This window comes from Lepisosteus oculatus, chromosome 2 (genome assembly GCF_040954835.1).
Source record: "Lepisosteus oculatus isolate fLepOcu1 chromosome 2, fLepOcu1.hap2, whole genome shotgun sequence".
Lineage (NCBI taxonomy): Eukaryota > Metazoa > Chordata > Actinopteri > Semionotiformes > Lepisosteidae > Lepisosteus > Lepisosteus oculatus.
Window position 1 is genome coordinate 5,145,216 of NC_090697.1, and position 20,639 is coordinate 5,165,854.

The following is a 20,639-nucleotide window of genomic DNA, read 5'->3' on the forward strand; positions in this document are numbered from 1 at the left end:
ACCCGTCTTCCACTTCCTGCCTTCCGCTGCCTAGTTCCCAGATTATCACACAAACAATATATTCACACTTCCCACCTGACTAAATTCACCATTTGTTTTTTCAGAAAATGATCACATTTCCCCAACCAAGAAGAAACGTCTAAGCTGGCTGTAAGGCTCGCATATAAATTAAGAGCCTGGAACATGTAACTGACACTTGACAGCTTTAGCGCTTGTTTTCTTTGCGGATAAAAGAAACAGGTGTTGATTTACTGTGGGGGTAAATAATTAATGCCCACGGCCGGCGGCACCGATGAGAATTATTCAGATGCTGCTACTGTGCCTACCTGCCTTGCGCTCATCCGCATTTCACCTGAATGTGCAGGAGGAAAAAAACAACAACGCCAGCGTAGCGTGCAATTCTAAAATCTGTTTTAAAAAAAGGAAAGAGTAAGCTGCTGCTTGTTTCATGTCCTGTCCAGGGTGAGGGCAGTCTTGTGCCCTTGTTGGCACTTTGACCCCACCTGTCTGGACTAGGCTCCAGGCTGCAGCTGCCCTGACTGTGACAAGCGGCGCTCTTACAATAGGAAGCTTCTGCCATGATCGCTACATTTTCTTTTTTAATTTAGAGAACAAAACACAACCATTTTACATATGAACAACCATTATTCAGCCTTACATCACAGGCACAAATTCCTGTTTGTTCCCCTATTTTTTTACAATTATATAACTTTTTAACAAAACTATATCCATTCAAAAGAAGGAAGATGTATACATTTATGAATATGAAAAAGGAGGAGACTATATAAATGTATCTTATTAAATTTCAGTTATTTTGTATCTCAACAAAATCTGACCTTAAAGGTTTAATGTACTGAACCCATCTAGACCAATATTTGACATTTTTTTTCATTTGTAATTTTAGTGAAAATGTTATTTTTTCCATTATATATGTTTCCTTTATTAATTCAATCCAATCATTCATTGTTGGTAGATCTGGGAGAAGCCACTTTCTTGTTATAGCTTTCTTCCCTGCTGATATAAGGATTCCAAACAAATATTCACCAGCTCCCCTCCAATCAAAATCCAGTTTACCAAAATATAAAGCCTCAAATGTAAGGGGTACATTCCTTTCAAATATAGTTTCCAGGGCCTCATGTAATTCTTTCTAGAAAAGCCTTATTTTAGGGCAGTTCCAGAATATATGCCAATGATCACCTTGGTTTCCACACTGTCTCCAACACTTAGGAGTTTTCCTCCGTATGGTGCACCTTCTGACTCGGAGTAATGAAAAATCGAACAATGATAACTACATTTTAAAAAACAGAGCTCCAGTGGTTCAGCCGGTAGAGCCCTAGAGAAGCTGTCTGGTCATTGAACACCCAGCTGAAGTCCGTGCTACATCCTCAGCCACTATGGCTGGGACTCCTCAAGCACCCCTGGCCAAGAGCTCCTGAAGCTGATAAACTGAGCAAACACCAGCACTTGTCAGAGCCGGGCTGAGAGGAGCAGCTTGGTGGGTGAAGTCATGTCTGTGTGTGCAAACAAGTACGAATCCCACATCTCCCAGCTCCACAATTCAGCACAAGCTGCAAATTGCATTGGATGAAGTCATCACTCGATTCAAATGAGTGATAACGCAAATACACATAAGGGCAGCTTATTCGTTTTTCATCTCCATGCAGACCATGGCGAAAGCACTCGGAGATCGAGGACACACACGAAGTGGAGGGTGAAGATGCACACACAAAGATAACTACATTTTTGTTACTTTCCAGTTGCTATGGTTGAGCACTAAGGCATTTCTGTGGTTGGAGATAAGAAAAGGCAGCACAGAGATTAAACTAGTTCGCTTACGATAAAACTGGCAGGAGATTTTTAACCCATCTAATCTGTGTAATGCAAACAACAGGAAGCAGACATTTTAGCCCTGGCATACCACACAGACTCACAGACCACACACCACATCACACCACACACAGAAAGCAAAGGAAGAAGATGCCTTAAGATATCAGGTATGCATGATCATCTTTAGTTAGGAAAACATTTTCAATTGATATTTCAGTCTAAACAACATGGTGTTTGCTGCATGCAGTCACCTCTTCCCAGCCAAGAAAACTGTTTCAGTAATCCTGTGGATCGGATGCAGAGCGTACATGTCTCTAAGCCTCCAATCTACCCACTCTTTGGCAAGTGTGCAAACACATATTTTAAGGTCAGTGGGCTCCTGACCGGCTCAGCCAGCTGAAGGGGGTGAGTTCCTGGGCCAGGCTACCTCACCAGCACTGTGCCTCCTGCAGCTTTCTGGGCGAATGTCCCAGATCCTCAGGCCTACCTCATTCTCATACAGGCGTGGCCATTGTGAACTGAGACGCAGGAGCGATCGGTGCTTTTAAATAGGAAATTCCCTAAATGAAACATATGGCGCTGTCAAACAATGAGATATTAAGCGGAAAAGGGGGACATTTACACAATCTGAGCCCTCGCACTCTCACTCTGCGCTGAAAGGCAGATGTGACGACAGTGGAAAGGACAGAGCAGGTGAAAAACAGCTTTCCCCTGGAGAGCAGTGTGGGAAAATGAAAGGAAGGCCATCTCACGGGACTGTAACGGGAGGTGAGAGTGCTTCTCAAGGTCAAGACCAACAATGCAGTCTGAGCCTTGCACTGCCACTGAAGACAGGCAAAAAATGAACTTCTGTCTGACCACCACGTCCAGATCTGTCGCTGACACACCACAACAAAACCCCTGCGATTTTTCTGTTGTGTGTCTTTCCATTAACTACCACCATTTAGGTAGTGTCCCAGTAAATACAGACAGGAATGTTGGGGGAACTGTCTATAAGCGTGTATCATAGATTTAACATTTGGTGGTTTTGCAGAAGAATGCCTGTCAACAAAATTAAAGCGACTAATCCGTAGCCTTCCTGGAGTCCTGGAGGACGTGCACACCGGTACCCCTCGGCCCTGACAGGTGGTGAACGCCACCGTGAAGCGAAGGAAGCCCACGTGCAGTCCGTGCCACTCCTCACAGTGCTGGGGTGTACAGGTACGCCACACGACTGACGAAGCCCAGTTACTGGTTCTGGGAGTTCCGCACGAGAGCTGGGAAAGGCACTACTTACGAGGTCTCTGTGAAGCACCCAGTTCGCGTGAAGATAATGAATCCCATCGAGAATCTGATAAAGCAGTGATTTCACCATCCCTCTGGGCAACTGCATGGGCTTCTTATTGGCCTTGGAGGCGCGGTGAAACTTTATAATATGCTGCGAGGAAAGAAAGAGACATTAAAGACACTGCTTAAAGTTTCTGGATAAGGTACAGCTGTCCAACAGGAATACCCCATTATTTTTCATTTAAAATAAGGGACAATATTTATTTTTAGAATTCAGGAGGCTTCAATCATTTCGACAAATTCTCCAAATGATAATGAAGTTGTCTAAGCTACAATTACGGCTTTTGCGGGTAATTAAGAACAGAAACCACAATTATTTCTATGCGTTGTGGGTAATTAAGAATTAAATCGTATACCGCAATTACAGATGACAAATATACGCACTCAGGTGCATACAGAGACATTAAAGTCCTTAAGTAATTAGATTATACGAGTGATTTATATAACTGTTTCTTCTTTTTTGGTTCAGAAACATCAAGGACTGGCAATATTTACTCATAAGGTGTGGTTAGCTAAGTCTCCTGAATGAGTGTTTAGAACGACGTGGGTTTGTAGAAGAGTAGGTGTATGTGCCAAATCACAACGTCTGAGCCCAGGCATGACTCGTGCAAAAATGCTCTGCTCTGTTCCCATATCGCATATTATTCGGAATGAACAGGGTGCCACACCTGGCTAACTTTTTCTGACATACCCACAAATCGTGCTCTGCATAGTCGAAGAGAAGCCAGACTTTCCTGTCGCTGTGAGACAGGAAGACCTTCTGCAGTGCGATCACATTAGGGTGCTTCAGCTCTCGGAGCAGCTGAAAAAGGTAAAGTGCCAACAGTGAGATCACGTCCTCCAAACAAGCAGGCGAACGTGAACTTCTCGCCATATGAAGCTTCACTACCTGCTTACAAGACTGCAAGAGAAAAACTGGGCTGTAAATAAATCAAACTGACTTTCTTTTACTATTTTTGGAATTAAGTATGAAATGAAGCACACCCCTTTACTAAGCAACACTGCCTTAAAGAAAACGTTATACAAGAAGACATTTAAACAGAAGAAGACACTTATTTTAATTAAACTACATATACGCAACAAGACAGAACTGGAAAAGACAACAAAATGTATGTTATTGCTCTGTTTCCCTATTGTACTTGACAGTAGATACAGAACATAATGTAAAAAGTTATTCTACGCAATTTATTCTACAATTTACACATTTCTTCATTCCACCATTCATTCTACAGCAACACATTTTTCATAGAGCTGCGACTACTAATAAATATGCAAAATTAACACCTGGTGAAATATATTATTTGTATGAAACATGTGCCATAAATTAAAAGACACGGCTTAAGCATGCACCTCAAAAACATACCTCCAAGGTGATTTGTGAAATTAAGATGCTGCAATCAAATCTTGTTTAACAGTACAGTCAGATTTTTGTTTCTGGTAAGTATGGAACAGGGTACCAATGAGCTCATGTTTTGATGACAGGAGCATTTCCATCCATTGTCTAACAGCTTAAACTGATACAGCAGGGCAGCTGGAGCCTATCCCAGCAGGCAATGGGAACAAGGCCAATGTTCCCAGAAGCCAATTCACCTACCAGCATGTCTTTGGACTGTGTGGGGGGGGGGGAACTGGAGCGCCCAGGGGAAACCAAGCGAACCAGAGGAGAACATACAAACTCCACACAGACAGCAGCCCAGGAACTGAACCCAGGGCCTGATCGATGGGAGGAAGCCATGCTCACTAACCACTGTGCCACGGTCTGTAACTGTAGAACTTACCTTTCGGAAAAAGACGCTGTACGCGATGCAGCTTTTGACCATTTATCATGACCAAATCTGATAGAGCATCTTTTCCCATAATATTTGATTTTTTTAAAAAAGTTTTGCTGCACTCTTCACACAATTACACACAGAAATAGTCAATCAATTTATTTCTGGATGCAAGATCAGAAAAAGCACCATGTTAAATAAATTGTCACAACATACCTTTGACAGCAACATTACTAGCCTGACCTGACGCAGAAACTCATACTCCAGCACACGAAACCACTTCAGTGCAAAGACGCATTCTCTTAACACAGGCAAACATTCAACTACTGTGTCGTTTTTTTTACTGCTCATGTCAAACAGGAGAAAAATACTCACACACTGCAAAAATAACAGAACTATCAACGGCACTAAACATTATGGATCCCCTCATTTTTTTAGAATGACTACTGAATTCTAATAAAGCAATAATAAAGGGTTATATCCTTAACATTAACAAGGTCATTCACAAAAGCAAGCTGCCACTGGAGAAGAGCAGTTTGATCGTTGTGAAACACTAAAGATCGTAAAGTGGTTTACAGTTAGAATGAGAGAGGGAGCCTCATTCAGGTTAGTACTGTACAGGCACAGTCTTCCGAACAATTTCATCTTCTGCAGTTCTTTTCATAGGCTTCTGATTAATTCGGTGTGGAACGTAATTCTCCTTCTTGCTCTTTCAGCTTGAACGAGTGCTGGAAACAGGCCACTGCTCATTAGACAGGCCAGCAATTGTAAACAGCTCACTGGGGGAACACATCCAAAAGAGGAGTGAGCAAAACAAGGAGCCACGCACAGCTCTCACAGGACTCTGCAGCGCGGAAACAAAGGGCTGCGCTAAACCCGAAAAACAACACGAGAGTAACAGAAAGGTTACAAACGAGAGAAAGCCAGCATGTCTGGCCCCTCTAACACGTTTGGTAGTCAGGTGCCAATGGCGTCTTTTTGGCCATTTCCTGAAAGAAGGCAGGGTATCGGCCTCAACAACGTGGCCTGACTGCTTGTTCCACCCACCCACAACCCTTAGCATAAAGAAGTGCCTCCTATTTAAACACTCAGTGTCCACTGGTGTCCTCCAGTTCGTGTTCCACTGTTGACTCTGAAGAAGTCCATCGGGTTGACTTGTGAAGGTCTTTGAGGATATATTTAGGAACATTAGGATCGGGTCCACTCTTAGTCTTCTCTGTCTCTAAGTGTCAGACACTCCTTTTTACCTAGTAATGTATCTGGCTGCTCTTCTCCGGACATTGCAGAGCTGCAATGTCTTTTCTATACTGTGGTGGCCACTGTACACAATATTCTTACTAGGGTGTCATATAATGTTATCATAACCTCTCTTGATTTATATTCTGTGCTTTTAATTGAACAGCCTAGCATTCGCCAATTTAATTGCTTCCCCGCACTGTCTGGAAGACAAACTTGTTGTGTCAACATAAACCCTCCAGTCTTTTTCACCAGCAGTCTCTTCTTGCACAATGTTTTCAATTCTGTATTTATAGTTTAATTTTGCTACCCGCACGCCAACGCCCGCTATCTGCACACAACACCGAAGAAGCACCAGCAGCTGAAGCCATCTCTTAGGCTGTGTCACAGGCTTGTTTTTGTAACGCTGTTATTCCATAGTTCATTCATTAAACCTTCCCTACTGAGGCATTAACGACCTTTCCCCTTCGAAGACAGATGCAGTCATTGGGTACGGTGTTGAAACAGGCGACAACGTGCATCTCGCTTTCTAATGTTGTTTTCTCGTTCTTTTCTGAGCACGTGGCTTGCTATTTATCAGACTATTTTCCTGTCCATGATCCATGACAGCATCATTAAAATCTAACGTCCCCAGGTCCCTTGAAGACAGGAGACAATCGTCAGGAGAACACAATGAGACGGAGGGGAGCTGATGATTCAGAATTTCTCTTTGATGGGATCCTGTAAAATGTGACCACTACACATAATGAGATTTTGTTGGTGCAAACAATACGAATGGATATTCATACCACAGGACTTCCCCAAGCTGATCAGCCAAGTGTCTCCAATTCACAGAGTGGAAGAAGAACCAACAGGGATCATTTGGAGTTCTGACTGTGGGCATCCTGTAAAATTTAAACCACACTGGCCTTTGAAGTACCGAGATCTTTACTTGAACATAAGCACCACAACACCGAGCAGCAAAGGATGGCAAAAAGAAATCTGAACTGCATTTGCCTGATCTGCTGTACGTCGGCAATCTGGACAAGAGAAAAAACTGGCTGGTTGGTTCTCGCGCTGCACTGCAGAGATCCTGTGAAGGACATCTGCTTATGCTTTAATCGGGGGTTCAATTCATTATGTGAAAGAATCTTTTCAGAATGCTTCAGATCAGAAATACTCGTGCTGACTTCCCAGCACAATTCAGTGACCAGAGGCAGAGGTTCAGCACCAGACGTCTGAATACCACTGCAGTGTCTTTTCTGTGCGCGTGTGATCTTGTGATTAAGACCACGGCCAGTGACTGTCTTAATAAATATGCCAGCCCTCTCCGGGACATTCAGCTCTGGACCTTTCTGCGACTGCTTTCTAAATCCTGCTGGAGTCTAAGCGGCAGGAGAATGATTCAATTTTAAAAAACTTACAGTAGGGTTTGAAAATTGGTCTAATCTCTTACGCACTTTTATTTTCTGTTTTTCTTCAACCGCAGGCAAACGGCGTGACCTGAGACAGCGGCGGATAGATTAGCGCAGGCAATTGGAATCGCCTTCTCACAAGAAGGTCCTGAAAAGCTGGTGGACAATTGCCGTAACACGGCAGGTTGTAAAAAAACCCTGAACGCTGAACATCGGAGGGGACATGCAGCCGTGCGGTCACCGGCACTGGAACTGGCTTGAGGCATGGTGGATCTCCAGTAACCTTTAATGGTCATGTGTGATGACGAATGTTGCTCTGTTCAAGGGCTGAAGAGGAAACCCGTAAAACCTCTGTCCTTCTGTGAACCTGCAGAAAACTGGCCTATCGCAGCTTCAGAGCCAGGGCAGGGGTGTGGACACTGTCTTGTTTCTTGTACACATATAGTGTAGAAATTAACAACCCAGAAGGACGATGTGACACTCGAACAAACTCTTCATTTGGTGTAGAAATGAACAACCCAGGAGGACGATGTGACACCCGAACAAACTCCTTACTTTTTAACCTGTAACTCCGAATCTATTAGGTCCTACATGCACCATGGCCTGTCACCCTGAGCAACCGTTATTCCTGCTCAGCCCTCCACCAATCAACATGCAGTTTCACTGCTGACACACACAAATATTACAGACACTTGCACTGGTCAACGGGAGGTGGGCCGACCCGGGAGGCCTGGGTGGACTTGGTTACGGGTATCCAGCCCCGACGCCCACTTGGCAAACCGTTTTTTTTACCCTTTGGATTTCTGCAGAAATTTTGTTGTTGTTAGAAATATATTTTAAAAATCTGCGATGGCTCATGTTATGAAGTTTCAACTGAAATGACAACTCAAACATGCTCTCTTTCCTATAGATAGGGGACGTGAGTGATACTAATATTTCTAATGATGGATAAAACATCCATCCGTTTGTTAAACTCTTAGGTCAGCTCCTCGCAAGCTGGATAAAAACTGTTTATATCTTCTAAACACTGGAGAGCTACACTTTCAGAAACTAGTCTCAAAATGTGCTGCATGCTGTGCTACCTTGTAATCAAGACAAGAAAAGTTTCAGAGACATAACCTTGTATAATAATAAGAACTATAATGTTACCCTTAAAGTAGTAGAATAAGCCCTTTATAGTAGTTCAGGAGGGTAGCTGACACCCGAAGGCTCCACAGCCGAAACGTTGCGTTTTCTTTCTTCTCTTTTCAGCATGGAAGAAACCCGTTACTAAGTCTATTATAGACTAGTTGTGTTTAATAGATTATTTTAGTTTTAAAAACTTACTATCCAATTATCAGATGCCAAGTGTTTTCATGCTTCCTGTAAAAAAGGAAGGCTGGTTTTGTGAAAAGGTCTGTAGTTTCACTGCCACTCTGAGCAGCACAAGCGTAATGAACGAAGAGCACTGATAAGATGCGCCACGTAACTGTATTCTGCAGGCCCTGTCTTGCTACACACAGAACAGCACAGCTAATAAGCAGCGATTAGTTTATGCCCTCGTTATGCGGCCAGCGCCAGCTGCAGCCCCTGGTGCAGCTGGAATTAAAGGAAGAGTCAGGAGAACAATGCAGCACTTGATTCTCCATCCTGCAGCAGCGCCTCTGCGATTTAACCCTCAGAAGGGAAAACCAAGCGTGTGCTTTCCATTACAAACTCATCCCGTTTCATGACGCACTAGTGTACTAATAAGCTCCAAGATTACCAGTATATTCCTGCAAAGCAACAACGAGCACAACAAGGTGCAACTGGAAAGACAATATTGCACAAACATATGAAAACTCAGGGCGGCATGATGGTGCAGAGGCCAGCATTGCTGCCTCACTGCTCTGGAGCCCTGGGTTCAATTCCTGGGGTGCTGTCTGGGTGGAGTTTATATGTTCTCCCTGTGCTCTCGTTGGTTTCCTCTGGGTGCTGCAGTTTCTTGGTGTCTGGGAAAAGAGACCCTGGTGTGTGTGTGTGTGTGTGCGTGCCCTGTGATTGACTGGCTTCCTGCCCAGGGTGTATCCTGCCATGTGCAGGTTCCTTGCCAGGATAGGCACAGGCAGCCCTGTGAACCTGAATTGGATCAAGTGGTTAGAAAATGCATGGATATTAAAGCTTAATAATTGCTATTTAATTATCCTTCCACACATAATACTGTAGGAAACATTACATTTAATGCAAAACAAATCCCAAACTAAAAGCACAGTTCAAAGTTTCCTGTCAGTGTTTCAAAATATGTAATACTGAGCTGGTACCCAATGGGAGTAGTATGTTGGACCTAATAGCTGGTACCAAACTTAATGTTCTGAACCTATTTTGTTCAGATCAACACCAAAAATCTGCTAGATCATAAGCTTCCATTATTTAGCTACAGTATAAGCCTTTTCACTTACTATACTAGAAGATCTGCATTTATACAACAAGTACTGTATGTCACAATAACAACTGGATATTTTTGTTGATTTTGGTCGTGTTTTTCAGGATTTTCAGGTACAGTGCCATCACTTGTATGCACAACAAATAAAATTTGCAGAAGATACAGAAGCAAAGTATGCACTCTACTGTAAACATCCAGAAAATACACTGTATGTTTTAATGATTTTGGATGCTCCACACAGTTTATGGACATTTTCTATGAATGCTTAACTGAGTGAGGAAACAAATTCTAGCTCATACTTTTAAAGTGGATGAACTTAGAAATAATGTATTTTATTCCCAAACTGTGTTAAGTCCATTGTTCATGCCAAGAAATATCACATGCATTCATCACCCTGCAACACACAACTGGCAACACACTGAAGCTAAGCAGGTGTGAGCCTGGTCAGTACCTGGATGGTCTGTGTGGGTCCTAATGCCCCAGTATAGAGATGGGGACACTATACTGTAAAAAAAGTGAATGCCTTCCGGATGAGACATTAAATGGAGGTCCTAACTCTTCATGGTCATTAAAAATCCCAGGGCGTCTCCTAAAAAGAGTAGGGGTGTTACCCTGGCGTCCTGGCCAAATTTCCCCCTGACCTTTACCAGTCATGGCCTCCTAATTATCCCCATCACTGAAATGGCTTCCTCACTCTGCTCTCCTCCCCACTGAGAGCTGGTGTGTGTTGAGTGTACTGGCACATCATCCAGGTGGGGCTGCACACTGGTGGTGGTGGAGAGGAGTCCCCATTCTGTAAGCGACAGAATGATCTACAAGAACTCAAGCAACTTTAAAGTCAATAATAAAGCAGAACTGTTTCGGTACACAGTTGACTGACTCAATGTAATTGCCCAAAACCACATGGCATTGAAAACATTTTGCCACGTAACGGTAAGATCTACACATGATTAATTTATTAATTGATCAATCATTGATTCAATACTGGAAAAGTGTAGATGGCTGTTAACAAAATATTTTCTCTGATATACCACTCCAGTTTCTGGTTTCAAACTGCTGGACACCAATGACAAATTTTAGCAGGACGGAGGACAGATGTTAAGTCTTTCACACCAGCGTTGCCGTGTTGATGAGCAGAGCACTCAGCCCTGGGCCCTGAGCGAGAGACAGTCACCCCAAAGGCGTTCTCTGCGCCTCAGAACAGGCTCTTCTTTGATGCAGCGCCCAGCTGGAGTCAAGCGAAGGTCACATTTCCATGACAATGCCTGCAGTTCCACAAACCTGCCCACAGCAGCTGGATCGCTGGGACTTCTGCACAGCGAGGTTACCAATCCCGAGTGCTGGGAAACAGTGCCTGCCAAAATCCTCTTTCCCAGTGATAAAACCAGAACCTCCAGTTTTCTGTGCTTATTTTGAAGTATGAGACCTCCCTTCAACAGTAATTACCGCTTTTTCAGCAATCTCCATGTCCTACTTAGCAGAAAAGCATGCAACACCACCTGCAGTTCAGCAGCCATTAGAATTCCCAAAGCCACACATGGGCGTTTCAGACCACGTACAAGAACTTCGGATTTCTGGAGAAAATTCGGATATATGGAGGTTTTCTGACTTATTCTAGGTCAAGCTAAGGATTTTTTTATTTCATTAACTTGCAAAGGTTTTAAGTTCACTGAATGCAATGGGGATTCTCCTAGCAATGGTGCACAGTGTGGGAGAGAGTCAGCTGGCCTTAAGCCTTATTCCTGATGCACCGCACTCTCCCCTCAGGTTTTCAAGGTGAAGCTCCCTGGCTGGGCACTGAGGAGTCTGCAGAGATTCAAAGATTCCTCCTAAACGAGTAAAACTCTCAGGCAGAGCCCCAAGGAGCCCCCAGTCCGATCCGGCGAAACTCTCTCGAGCGTCGAGGAGCCCCCAGTCCGATCCAGCGAAACTCTCGGGCCGAGCCCCGAGGAGCCCCCAGTCCGATCCGGCGAAACTCTCTCGAGCCCCGAGGAGCCCGCGGCGTCAAACACGGTCACCTATAGCAGTGGGAAGCTGGCAACTGTCACAGCTGTCGTTCCAGCTGAGGTCTAAATCGCCCTGCTAATCGAAGCCTTTAATTCATCTGTTAAGCCTGTTTGGACTTTTGGTTAATTTGTTTCTACACTCAGTCCTAACTTTCAGTTTTCAAGCAAATTGTTTCCAATAGCTTCTGCGTGCAAACCGTACAGAGCTTCTGCTCATTGGGCTTGGCTCGGTCTGATCAAACATCACATGATCGATTGATGAACAAGAAATAAAGTGGGAATGACGCAGTATCAGACAATGAGCGTTTTCTTCTTGCCTTTGCAGAAGAACTGGATTATTTCAACTATGCGTCTCATTCAAGGTTTTGCGAGATGAAGGTCAATTTTAAAATCATTTTGGTTGAAAGCCACAGACCTAGAGTGATATCAACTCTTCCAAAAGTTAAAAGAACCTAAGAAACGTTACAAACAAGAGGAAGATATTGGGTCCATCTTATCCGTTTGATAGTTACTTGCTAATTCATCGGAAGATTCCATCCGCCAGTTTCCTGAAAGAAACCAGTGTATCAGCTTCAACATGGCTGGGTGGGTGGTTTCACAGAACGCCCTTCACAAACCTAAATGCCCTTGGCATCCTGTTTCACTGGGGTGACTTCATCAATGCCTTTGAGGATTTTGAATACTTTGTTTTGAAGTCAGCCCTGTATCCCTGTAAGATCTTCTGCAAGTGCTTTTTTGTTGAAAATCCTTTGTCCGTCAGGGTCAGTCCTGCTGTAGGTGACCGTCTTCCATGCTGCCTGTGTCTTTTCACTTGCATGGACATTGAATGAGTGGGAGTACTGAGCCTACAGGGAGGCCGGAAAAACTGAAGGGTGACCATCTTTACCTGGAATGTCTTTTTTAAGGAGAGGAAGAGTGGGGTTTATGCATTCCCTCAATACACACTAACGCCGTGTCAAGTAATTCAATAAATGTCCTTATTGACAAGAAAAGTATGTATTAAAAAAAGTTAAACGATTTTAGGGTGACATAATGGCTCAGTGGAGAGCATTCCTTCTTTGCAGTACTGCTCCCCTGGGATCAATTCTGCACCCAGGGGTGCTGTCTGTGTGGAGTTTGTATGTTCTCCCCGTATTCGTGTGAGTCTCCTCCAGCTGCTCTGGTTTCCTCCCACAGTCCATGCTGGTGGGTGAACTAGCTTCTGGGTAAACTGGCCCTGGTGTGCGAGTGTGAGTGTCTGTCCTGCGATGGACTGGTGTCCTGTCCAGGGCGAATCTTGCCTTACACCCACTACTTGCTAGACTGGCAGCTAGGTTAGCTGGGTTCCACCCATGTCCCTGTACTGGATAAGCAGATTAGAACATGATAAGTAAATATCACTTTATTATAATACAATTTCTTGTATTAGGAATTTGTCTTTTCGCATACCCCAACTTGCTCTCATTGAGACACACAGACAGGGAGAGAAGCTGGGGGTCAGAGCGCAGGGTCAGCCATTTATATGGCACCCCAGGAGCAGTTGGGGTGAAGGGCCTTGCTCAGGGGCCCAACGCAGTAGGATTCCTCTGCCGGCCGTGGGGTACGAACCAGCAACCTTCCAGCCACAGGCGCAGATCCTGAGCCACAGAGCCACTGCCTACATTATGTTAAATATTTGTTATGGATTGATATTAAGTATAGTTCTTAAAATGGTGGCTTAGTGAACAGATTGTACAGTGGTTTTTATATACTGGGTATTTATATCTTAACATCCTAACCTACTCTATGAAACTACAAGAGAAAATACTATATAAAGAAGAAACTAATTATCTATAAAAACCAGTAAGATATCCTTGCAACACTGGTTCTGAAGAAGGCACATAAGAAAGACATTTTTAAAGAAATGCACAGAAAAGAAAAATAGTGATAAGATCGACAAGAAATATTTTAATATAATGAAGTTCTACCATTTTAAGTTGAAAAGGCATTTTAAACTATTACTTGTTCAACATACATTGAAAAGGTATATCAAAAATGTGTTTATTCATTCAAGGGCATTTTAAAGGCATCAGTCACAGGCAGCTCTGTTCTCAGGAAAGCCCCTAAACTCCCACTGCAAAATCAGCAATATTACTTTTTTTTTTTAATCACAACAAGCTTCTTGAAATAAGCACTTTGTTTGCTAGAAACAATCCACTATTGTTAGACCAAAAGAGTTTTGAAGAAAAAAGGCACATCAGATCAACAGATTCCCAGCCTATTCTCTGTAGAAAAGAAAAATAAGGCAGCAGGAAACAAACAAGAATATATTGTCTGCAGTTTGGGGCTTTACTAACATGGAACAATTGATACCTAGAGGCCTGGGCAATGTGTGGAAGCCAGAAATTCAAGCTGTACAAGATCCAACAGATCCCAACAAAACCCTGACTGTCAGTCTGTAGCGCAGAGGAACAGAAAAGCAATTTAATCTGCTTTTAATCTTGATTGTTAAACCTAGAAGCCCACCTGCAGGTGGAACTGTGTTGACCATCACAATGGGTGGAAATAACAGCCTGCACTTTCCTGGTGTGAAAATGAAAGCACCTGATCTCCCTTAACAAAGAACGTGCATGTTCAGCTTCCTAAAACTCTTCAGTCATGCGTTTGTACACATCCACACCCACGGGGGGCAGCCGAGTGGTTCATAATATCCAAGGCGGAGTAGAGAAAGGCGCGCTACAAGACCTGCCGCCTCGAGCTGTAGAGGCCCAGACCCAAGGCTTGGATCGGTCACGCAAGCACAAAAACCAAAGGCTGCAGGTGGAACACATCACAGGTACTGGATAAATATCTCGTTTTTCCATTGATTTTTCATAACCATGTGCTTTGTCATGGGCAACACGGTGCAGGAGCAGTCACTGCTGATTCCTCCAATTTCTTGGGATTGGCTCCAACCTGGAGCACCTTCTGTGTGGAGACTGCATGTTCTCGCTATGGCATTCCTGCACCAGGTGGAACGATCTCTTTCTGCAGTTCAAGCTCATGCTGTCTAGGTTGACTGGTGTCTCTCATTCCCCCCCCACGTGTACAAGTGTGTGTGCCCCCTGTGACAGATGGCCTTGTGCCACTTGTGGCTGAGACTGGACGGATGGACGCCCGCAGGCCCGCCGCTCGGTTCTCGCCCTCGCCAGTTTCCAGGATCGGCGAGTCGTCCTGCTTCGTTTCAGGTTCAGCTAATTGTCGGCCTTCTGCGCGAGCGCTTTAATCAAAGGAACGGACTCCGCGTCCATGGTAACGTTGACTGCTACAGTAGGTCTGCAAACACAGTTAAAGCAAGCACAGTTCCCGCTCCCCTCTGAGCCCCGAAGGGTCAGATCAGGGATCTGCAGATCGTGTGATGGCGCGTTGACCGGCTCCTGCTGCAGGAAAAGCTGCTCCACCCTCCGACAGTGCCGGCAACTTCACCAGGAAGCTCTTTACTAAAGGTACACAGGGCAGTAACTCTGCAACTGCAACTGCACAGGAGTGGGGAGCTACATGAACAGCCACCTGGTTTCTTACATTTGGTCATTCTACCAGCAAGAGCATTATGAGGGAACCTACAAGACATCCAAGCGCTTTACTAAGTGGAAAGCACTAGTGATTATCAGTAAGAACTAAACAGCACAGGAACATTTGCCTACAATCATTAACAGCAAAAACTAAACACTGTCAGCTCATTTCTTATGAGACATTCCCAACAGGAAGCACTTGATCCGCATTTGCCCCAAACAGTTCTGCTTGTTCTATATGCTTTTGTAACTTGTTATACAAGAAAGAATAGTCTTCAGGGTCTACCTTATTACCCCTGCTTCCCCAGTCCTGAGGAGTGAAGGGAGCTACTGGAATATAGATCCCTATTGTTCCTGCTGGTGTTCATATTCATTGGTATCAGGGAATTGGATATACATGACCATACCTGTTTACCCCACTGCAACAGGATATGTTCATCCGAGCAGCCAGTCCACTCCACGTGTGCTGAAACAACTTAGCAACACCTGCAGTCTTAAATAATTCATCTTTCAGACCAAGGAAACAAAGAAGAATATCGATTGTACTTTAAGTAGAAACCTATCCCCAAAATACCCTCTGTATGCGTAGCCTAAACAAAAGCCATTGTGTTAAAGAGAATTCAATGGAAAATTGGTGCAAAATGGGCATTGTGTCAAAAGGCCAGCGAGATTTAACAGGGTTTCTGTCCGATAGGAGAAAATACATCCGGTCACATTGTAGGAATCGCCAGAAAAACAAAAAAGACTGCAGATGTTTTGGAAGGCGTTTCACATTGAAAATAAACACACGCTAGGCTGTAGTTTTATGGGCTAAACTAGATGTTGGTTCAGTAGCTCACTCATGCAATAAACTGATCTCGATCTAAAATGAAAACCAAAGCTGAACAGCACAAAAATGAAAGGCTGTAATATAACCCATTACCACAAGCACAGAGCCCGAGAACCCCTTCAAAAACACCTGGTATCTAAAGATGTGATTACTTTGCCACACCTTCACACCCACCTGGCTAACAGACAAGAGACCCGACAGCGGTCCATGTCAAAGCAGAAGGCGCTGCTTTAAAATGTAACCGAGCTCAGGATACACAGCGCATTATCGGCTAATAAGGAATAAAAGGACATTTTTAGGCTAAAGATTCTGAAACTCAAGAAAAACCTAGGGAGGCCAGTTAGCAAAGCTGCATGTGACATCAATTTTAAAGATCTACAGAGGTAAATTTAAAGAATTTAGCTGCTCCCCAATTCTCAGAAGTCCCACGGGTATGTGATAAAAGTTACGCACCACTCCAGTTATGTAACACTACAAAATGTAACCCTGCACCACTGCACTTGTGGAGCAGTGACCTTTGTTTGGTTTTTTATCTAAATTCACAGAAAAAGCAGAAAAACACATCCGGCGAGCCAGTTACCAGGCTGAGGCAATTTTTTTTTTTTTTTTTTTTTACAGACTGCAGAATTCAATACTTTAATATGTTGGACCTGCAAGACTGCTGGTTCAAAAGGCTTCATTCCACTGACGATCTTTAAGGGCAAAGAAACAGTGAGGAAGGCCGCACCACTGTCTGGAAAAGGCATGTTAAAGAGGCCAATGTGGATCTGACCACCCACTCTACCGACTTCAAATCTATCGGAGTCACAAATACTTACAAACTTTTACATTTGCTAAAAATGACCCTTCAGGCACTCCTCCCATGTGTCACTCACATTTCCCTTACATCACCAGTCGATATATCGGGAGCACGCGGTCTGATGAACGGAGTTCCTCAGGGGCAAGCAAGGGCCGGCCAGCTTGAGGGGCCAGGACATCAGCCAGCCCAGGGGCACCATCGCCTCCGCTGGCTGCACCCCTGCCAGAAGCACGGACAGTATTCGGAAATAGACCGTCGCTGGGGCAGCCTGTTCTTGAGCCGACAAATTATCGGATTGGGTGGGGAGGTCTCTTATGTTCCAGCAGCCATGTTGCTGTATTAATCGTATTTACAATCTCGAATTTCAAACACTTTCAGCCATACTGTCTGGAATTACAGTCGTTCCTCAGCTCTGTGCCCCACCCTGCCCTCACGGATACACTGAAGCCTACTGAATGAGGAATGATTTATGACACTAAGGATTAAACACCACACCGCATTACCAAACGGATTGGCAAAGTGCAGAGCAAAGGCAAAGTTCAGGCAAAACCCAGGCCTTTATGAAAGTATATTCTATGCGGCAGCACATTTAATACTGTTAAAACAAGCAGGGCAGTGTTTGAACACATTCCTTGTTGCAGAATGCTCCAATTACGCTGTAGGAACATTTCTTTTCCTTCCATTCCTACCACAAGTTTCAATGCCAAAATCACTTCTCTTTTTCACCGTCTCTGCAAGGACCGCTGGGTATTCAGAAGTCTGGCATCAGTCACTGAGCAAAGCGCCCCTAAGGCTCATTGTAGATGAACAGCTAATCCCTTCAAAACAGATTCTCCCAAACGAGCAGGGTTTTGATGGCCGACTTCAGGAAAACAAAATCTCAAATGCATTTCTCACTATAACTTCTCCAAAGCAAGTTTAAACAAGGTGACAGGAAAAGGAAAGATGCGAGAGAAAACTGGCTCCGATGGAAGCAAAAAACTGCTGATAAGACATACTGTACAGTATGGGCATTTCTTCATTAGCAGAGCTGGCAGAAAACATTTTTTACAAACAAAAAACAGGCTATTCCGACCCTACAATGAGACGATATCTCTTAAAACGCATCCGCTAGAATAACTGGGCTGCAGCCGAGGCGCGAGTCAGAAAAAAGTTTATCGAACTCTGATTGTTCTACACCTCAGCAGCCATGCGAGCAGCACAGCTCAAATCCCAGAGGCCCGGCAGCTGTCCGCATGTGGCGGCAGTATAGTACTGTACATAACCCAGCCAGTTTATTTCGGAGCTGCGGACCCATTTATCGAAATATAATCCTAAAACGCTACTGACGTTGTGCCAACTGCTTACACAACTCACTGCTGTTCCCAAGGACCCAGCCAGGAGACGCTCTTATTAGAACGCAGTGGCCAGGAATGCAGAAGATGGGGAAAATACCCTGGCTCACAAAGCACTGTGCTGTCTAGGGGTCCGGCGTGTCTGTTTTCGTCAATCTACCCTAGAAGAGCGCTAGAAAAGGACTCTCGGAGCACGACTGGGGCTGCATGGCTCTCCCTGCAGCCTCTCTGAAAGACTGATGAGCACCTGCAGTTTTAAACACCTGGTCTTTCTCACCTCCGCCTTGAGCGGCTATTTCATGGACATATGGTCATCTTAAATCCTGAAATTCACTGATGGAGCAGCTGGGGTGAAGGGGCCCAACGGAGTAGGATGCCTCTGCCGGCCGCGGGATTCGAACCGGCAACCTTCCAGCCACAGGTGCAGATCCTGAGCCACAGAGCCACCGCTCCGCACCGCCATTTGTGGCCTCACGCGCCCTGCTCTACCAGACTGGACCCCGATAAATAGGGTACGCCCTGCCTGGAAGCCAGGAGGCACAGTGCTACACTTTCTTTGGGCTTTTCTGTTTATTTTTCACCTCTTTTTGAGTTATTCTTGGTCTCCGCTAACCTCACACCAGCGTGTTGACTTTTTACCAGTGCTCCTCCAGCGCACTGCCACAGAGGGCACGCCATTGTGTGCTCAGACAGAACACCGTCAGCTGTCACGAGGGGGCAGAACTAAAACTGCAACCAAGCTGACTTCCTGCCTTTAATAATAATAATAAACTTTATTTTATATAGCGCCTTTAAAGGTGGCTTCTCAAAGCGCTTTACAGGATGACTTTAGTTTGTTTCTGACCCGATCCTCACCTCTATTTAACGGAGATTACCTTCTCCACCTACATTGCTCTCTTTTAGGTTTGTCATTTTTATTTCTGTTCATGTACATTTTATTTAGAGCAAAGTGCTTTGCTCCAAAGAATAAAGATTACTATTCATCTCAAAGTTGGCAAAGTCTTCTCTTCCTTGCTGCAGACCCCATGTTTTTGTGCCTGCCAACACACACGTAGTGAAATCCCTGTCCCCCCTCTCCTCCTCTTAACATTTCAGTTGCTCACGCTCTTTTGTTATGAGTGGGCAGATGGGCTGTGGACAGAAACAAAAATGCAGTTTAAGATCTCTAAAAAGCCTGCAAACACTTCCCGAGTGATTACGTACTGTAATGCAGTTTGCTGCTTTTTTCAAGCTCTTCACTTTGAGGTAGAAGCACCTGAATCACTCAAAGATGTTGATCAAACAATTTCAGCAGCAAACGCAAACTTTGTCCCCGAGAGAGTAGTACTGAACTTAAACACCAGCACTGAGGTAAACCTCTCTATATAGGAACAGCATAGTTAACCATCTCATTCCAGTTCACATGTGGGAGATGCTGCACTTGCGAAGGGACTCTGCTCCCTCTGGATAATTTTATGCCTCCGCAGAAACGTCGGCGTTGCCAGGGACAAACTAGTCCAAAGGTCAGATGTGACGTTAGCATGAGGTACAATGAATAAACAAAAACACAGGGGGAAAAAAAACAAAGACAGGAATATCTTTAAACAGCAGGCAGGTATCCTTCACTGGCTTTGGCACTTAAATCACTGAAAACCAAGCAAAGCGCTTAGCTAAAACAAGCCAAGCAAGCAAGCATGAAGATTGGGCCTAAGAAAGTTTGTTCATTTGGGTGACTGATCTCCTGAGGTCGTTTCTTGAAGCCAGAGTGTCTGCTTCAGTACAACAGCTGAGTATTCTGCCTTAGACTTCCACAGCGTCTCACTGATACCGCAGCTTGAAACGCACTCCCTGCAGTTTCTACTTGAATGTGTCTTCTGGTTTTGTGTATTGCTGTTCATTTGGAAGAGGCTCATCGAACCTCTAGAAAGCACATGAATGGAGACATTTGAAACTCTTACTCTTCTTTTGAAAAGGACACAATTAGTGTGTGTGTGGTGGTAGAAGAATCTTTAAAATTTTTAGGCTAAATGTTTTTACAATACAGCAGGAAGACTAAGTCGTATTATCTCCTAACTTAACACACAATCCAAGTGTGTCTAAACTGCTGAGAGAAAGTACCTCATATCTCTTATGAGAGGAGTTCCCAGCTGAGATCCCCAAGCAACACTGCCCGGGAGGTTTTAAAGATCTCTAAATCCTCATCTTAGGAACAAGGAAAGGGTATAAATTG

General features: G+C 44.3%; 1 protein-coding gene across 4 annotated transcripts in view; it reads right to left on the reverse strand.

Moving 5' to 3' along the window:
• Positions 1 to 20,639, reverse strand: part of cdk19 (cyclin dependent kinase 19) — a 74,306-nt gene that overhangs the window by 44,154 nt on the left and 9,513 nt on the right. For all 4 annotated transcript variants that reach the window (XM_015354017.2, XM_015354024.2, XM_006626173.3 and 1 more), the window contains 2 exons: positions 3,845 to 3,955; positions 3,104 to 3,244 (listed from right to left, as the gene is read on the reverse strand). In XM_015354017.2, coding sequence (XP_015209503.1) covers positions 3,104 to 3,244; positions 3,845 to 3,955 — 252 coding nt within the window. The remainder of the gene's footprint in view (positions 1 to 3,103; positions 3,245 to 3,844; positions 3,956 to 20,639) is intronic.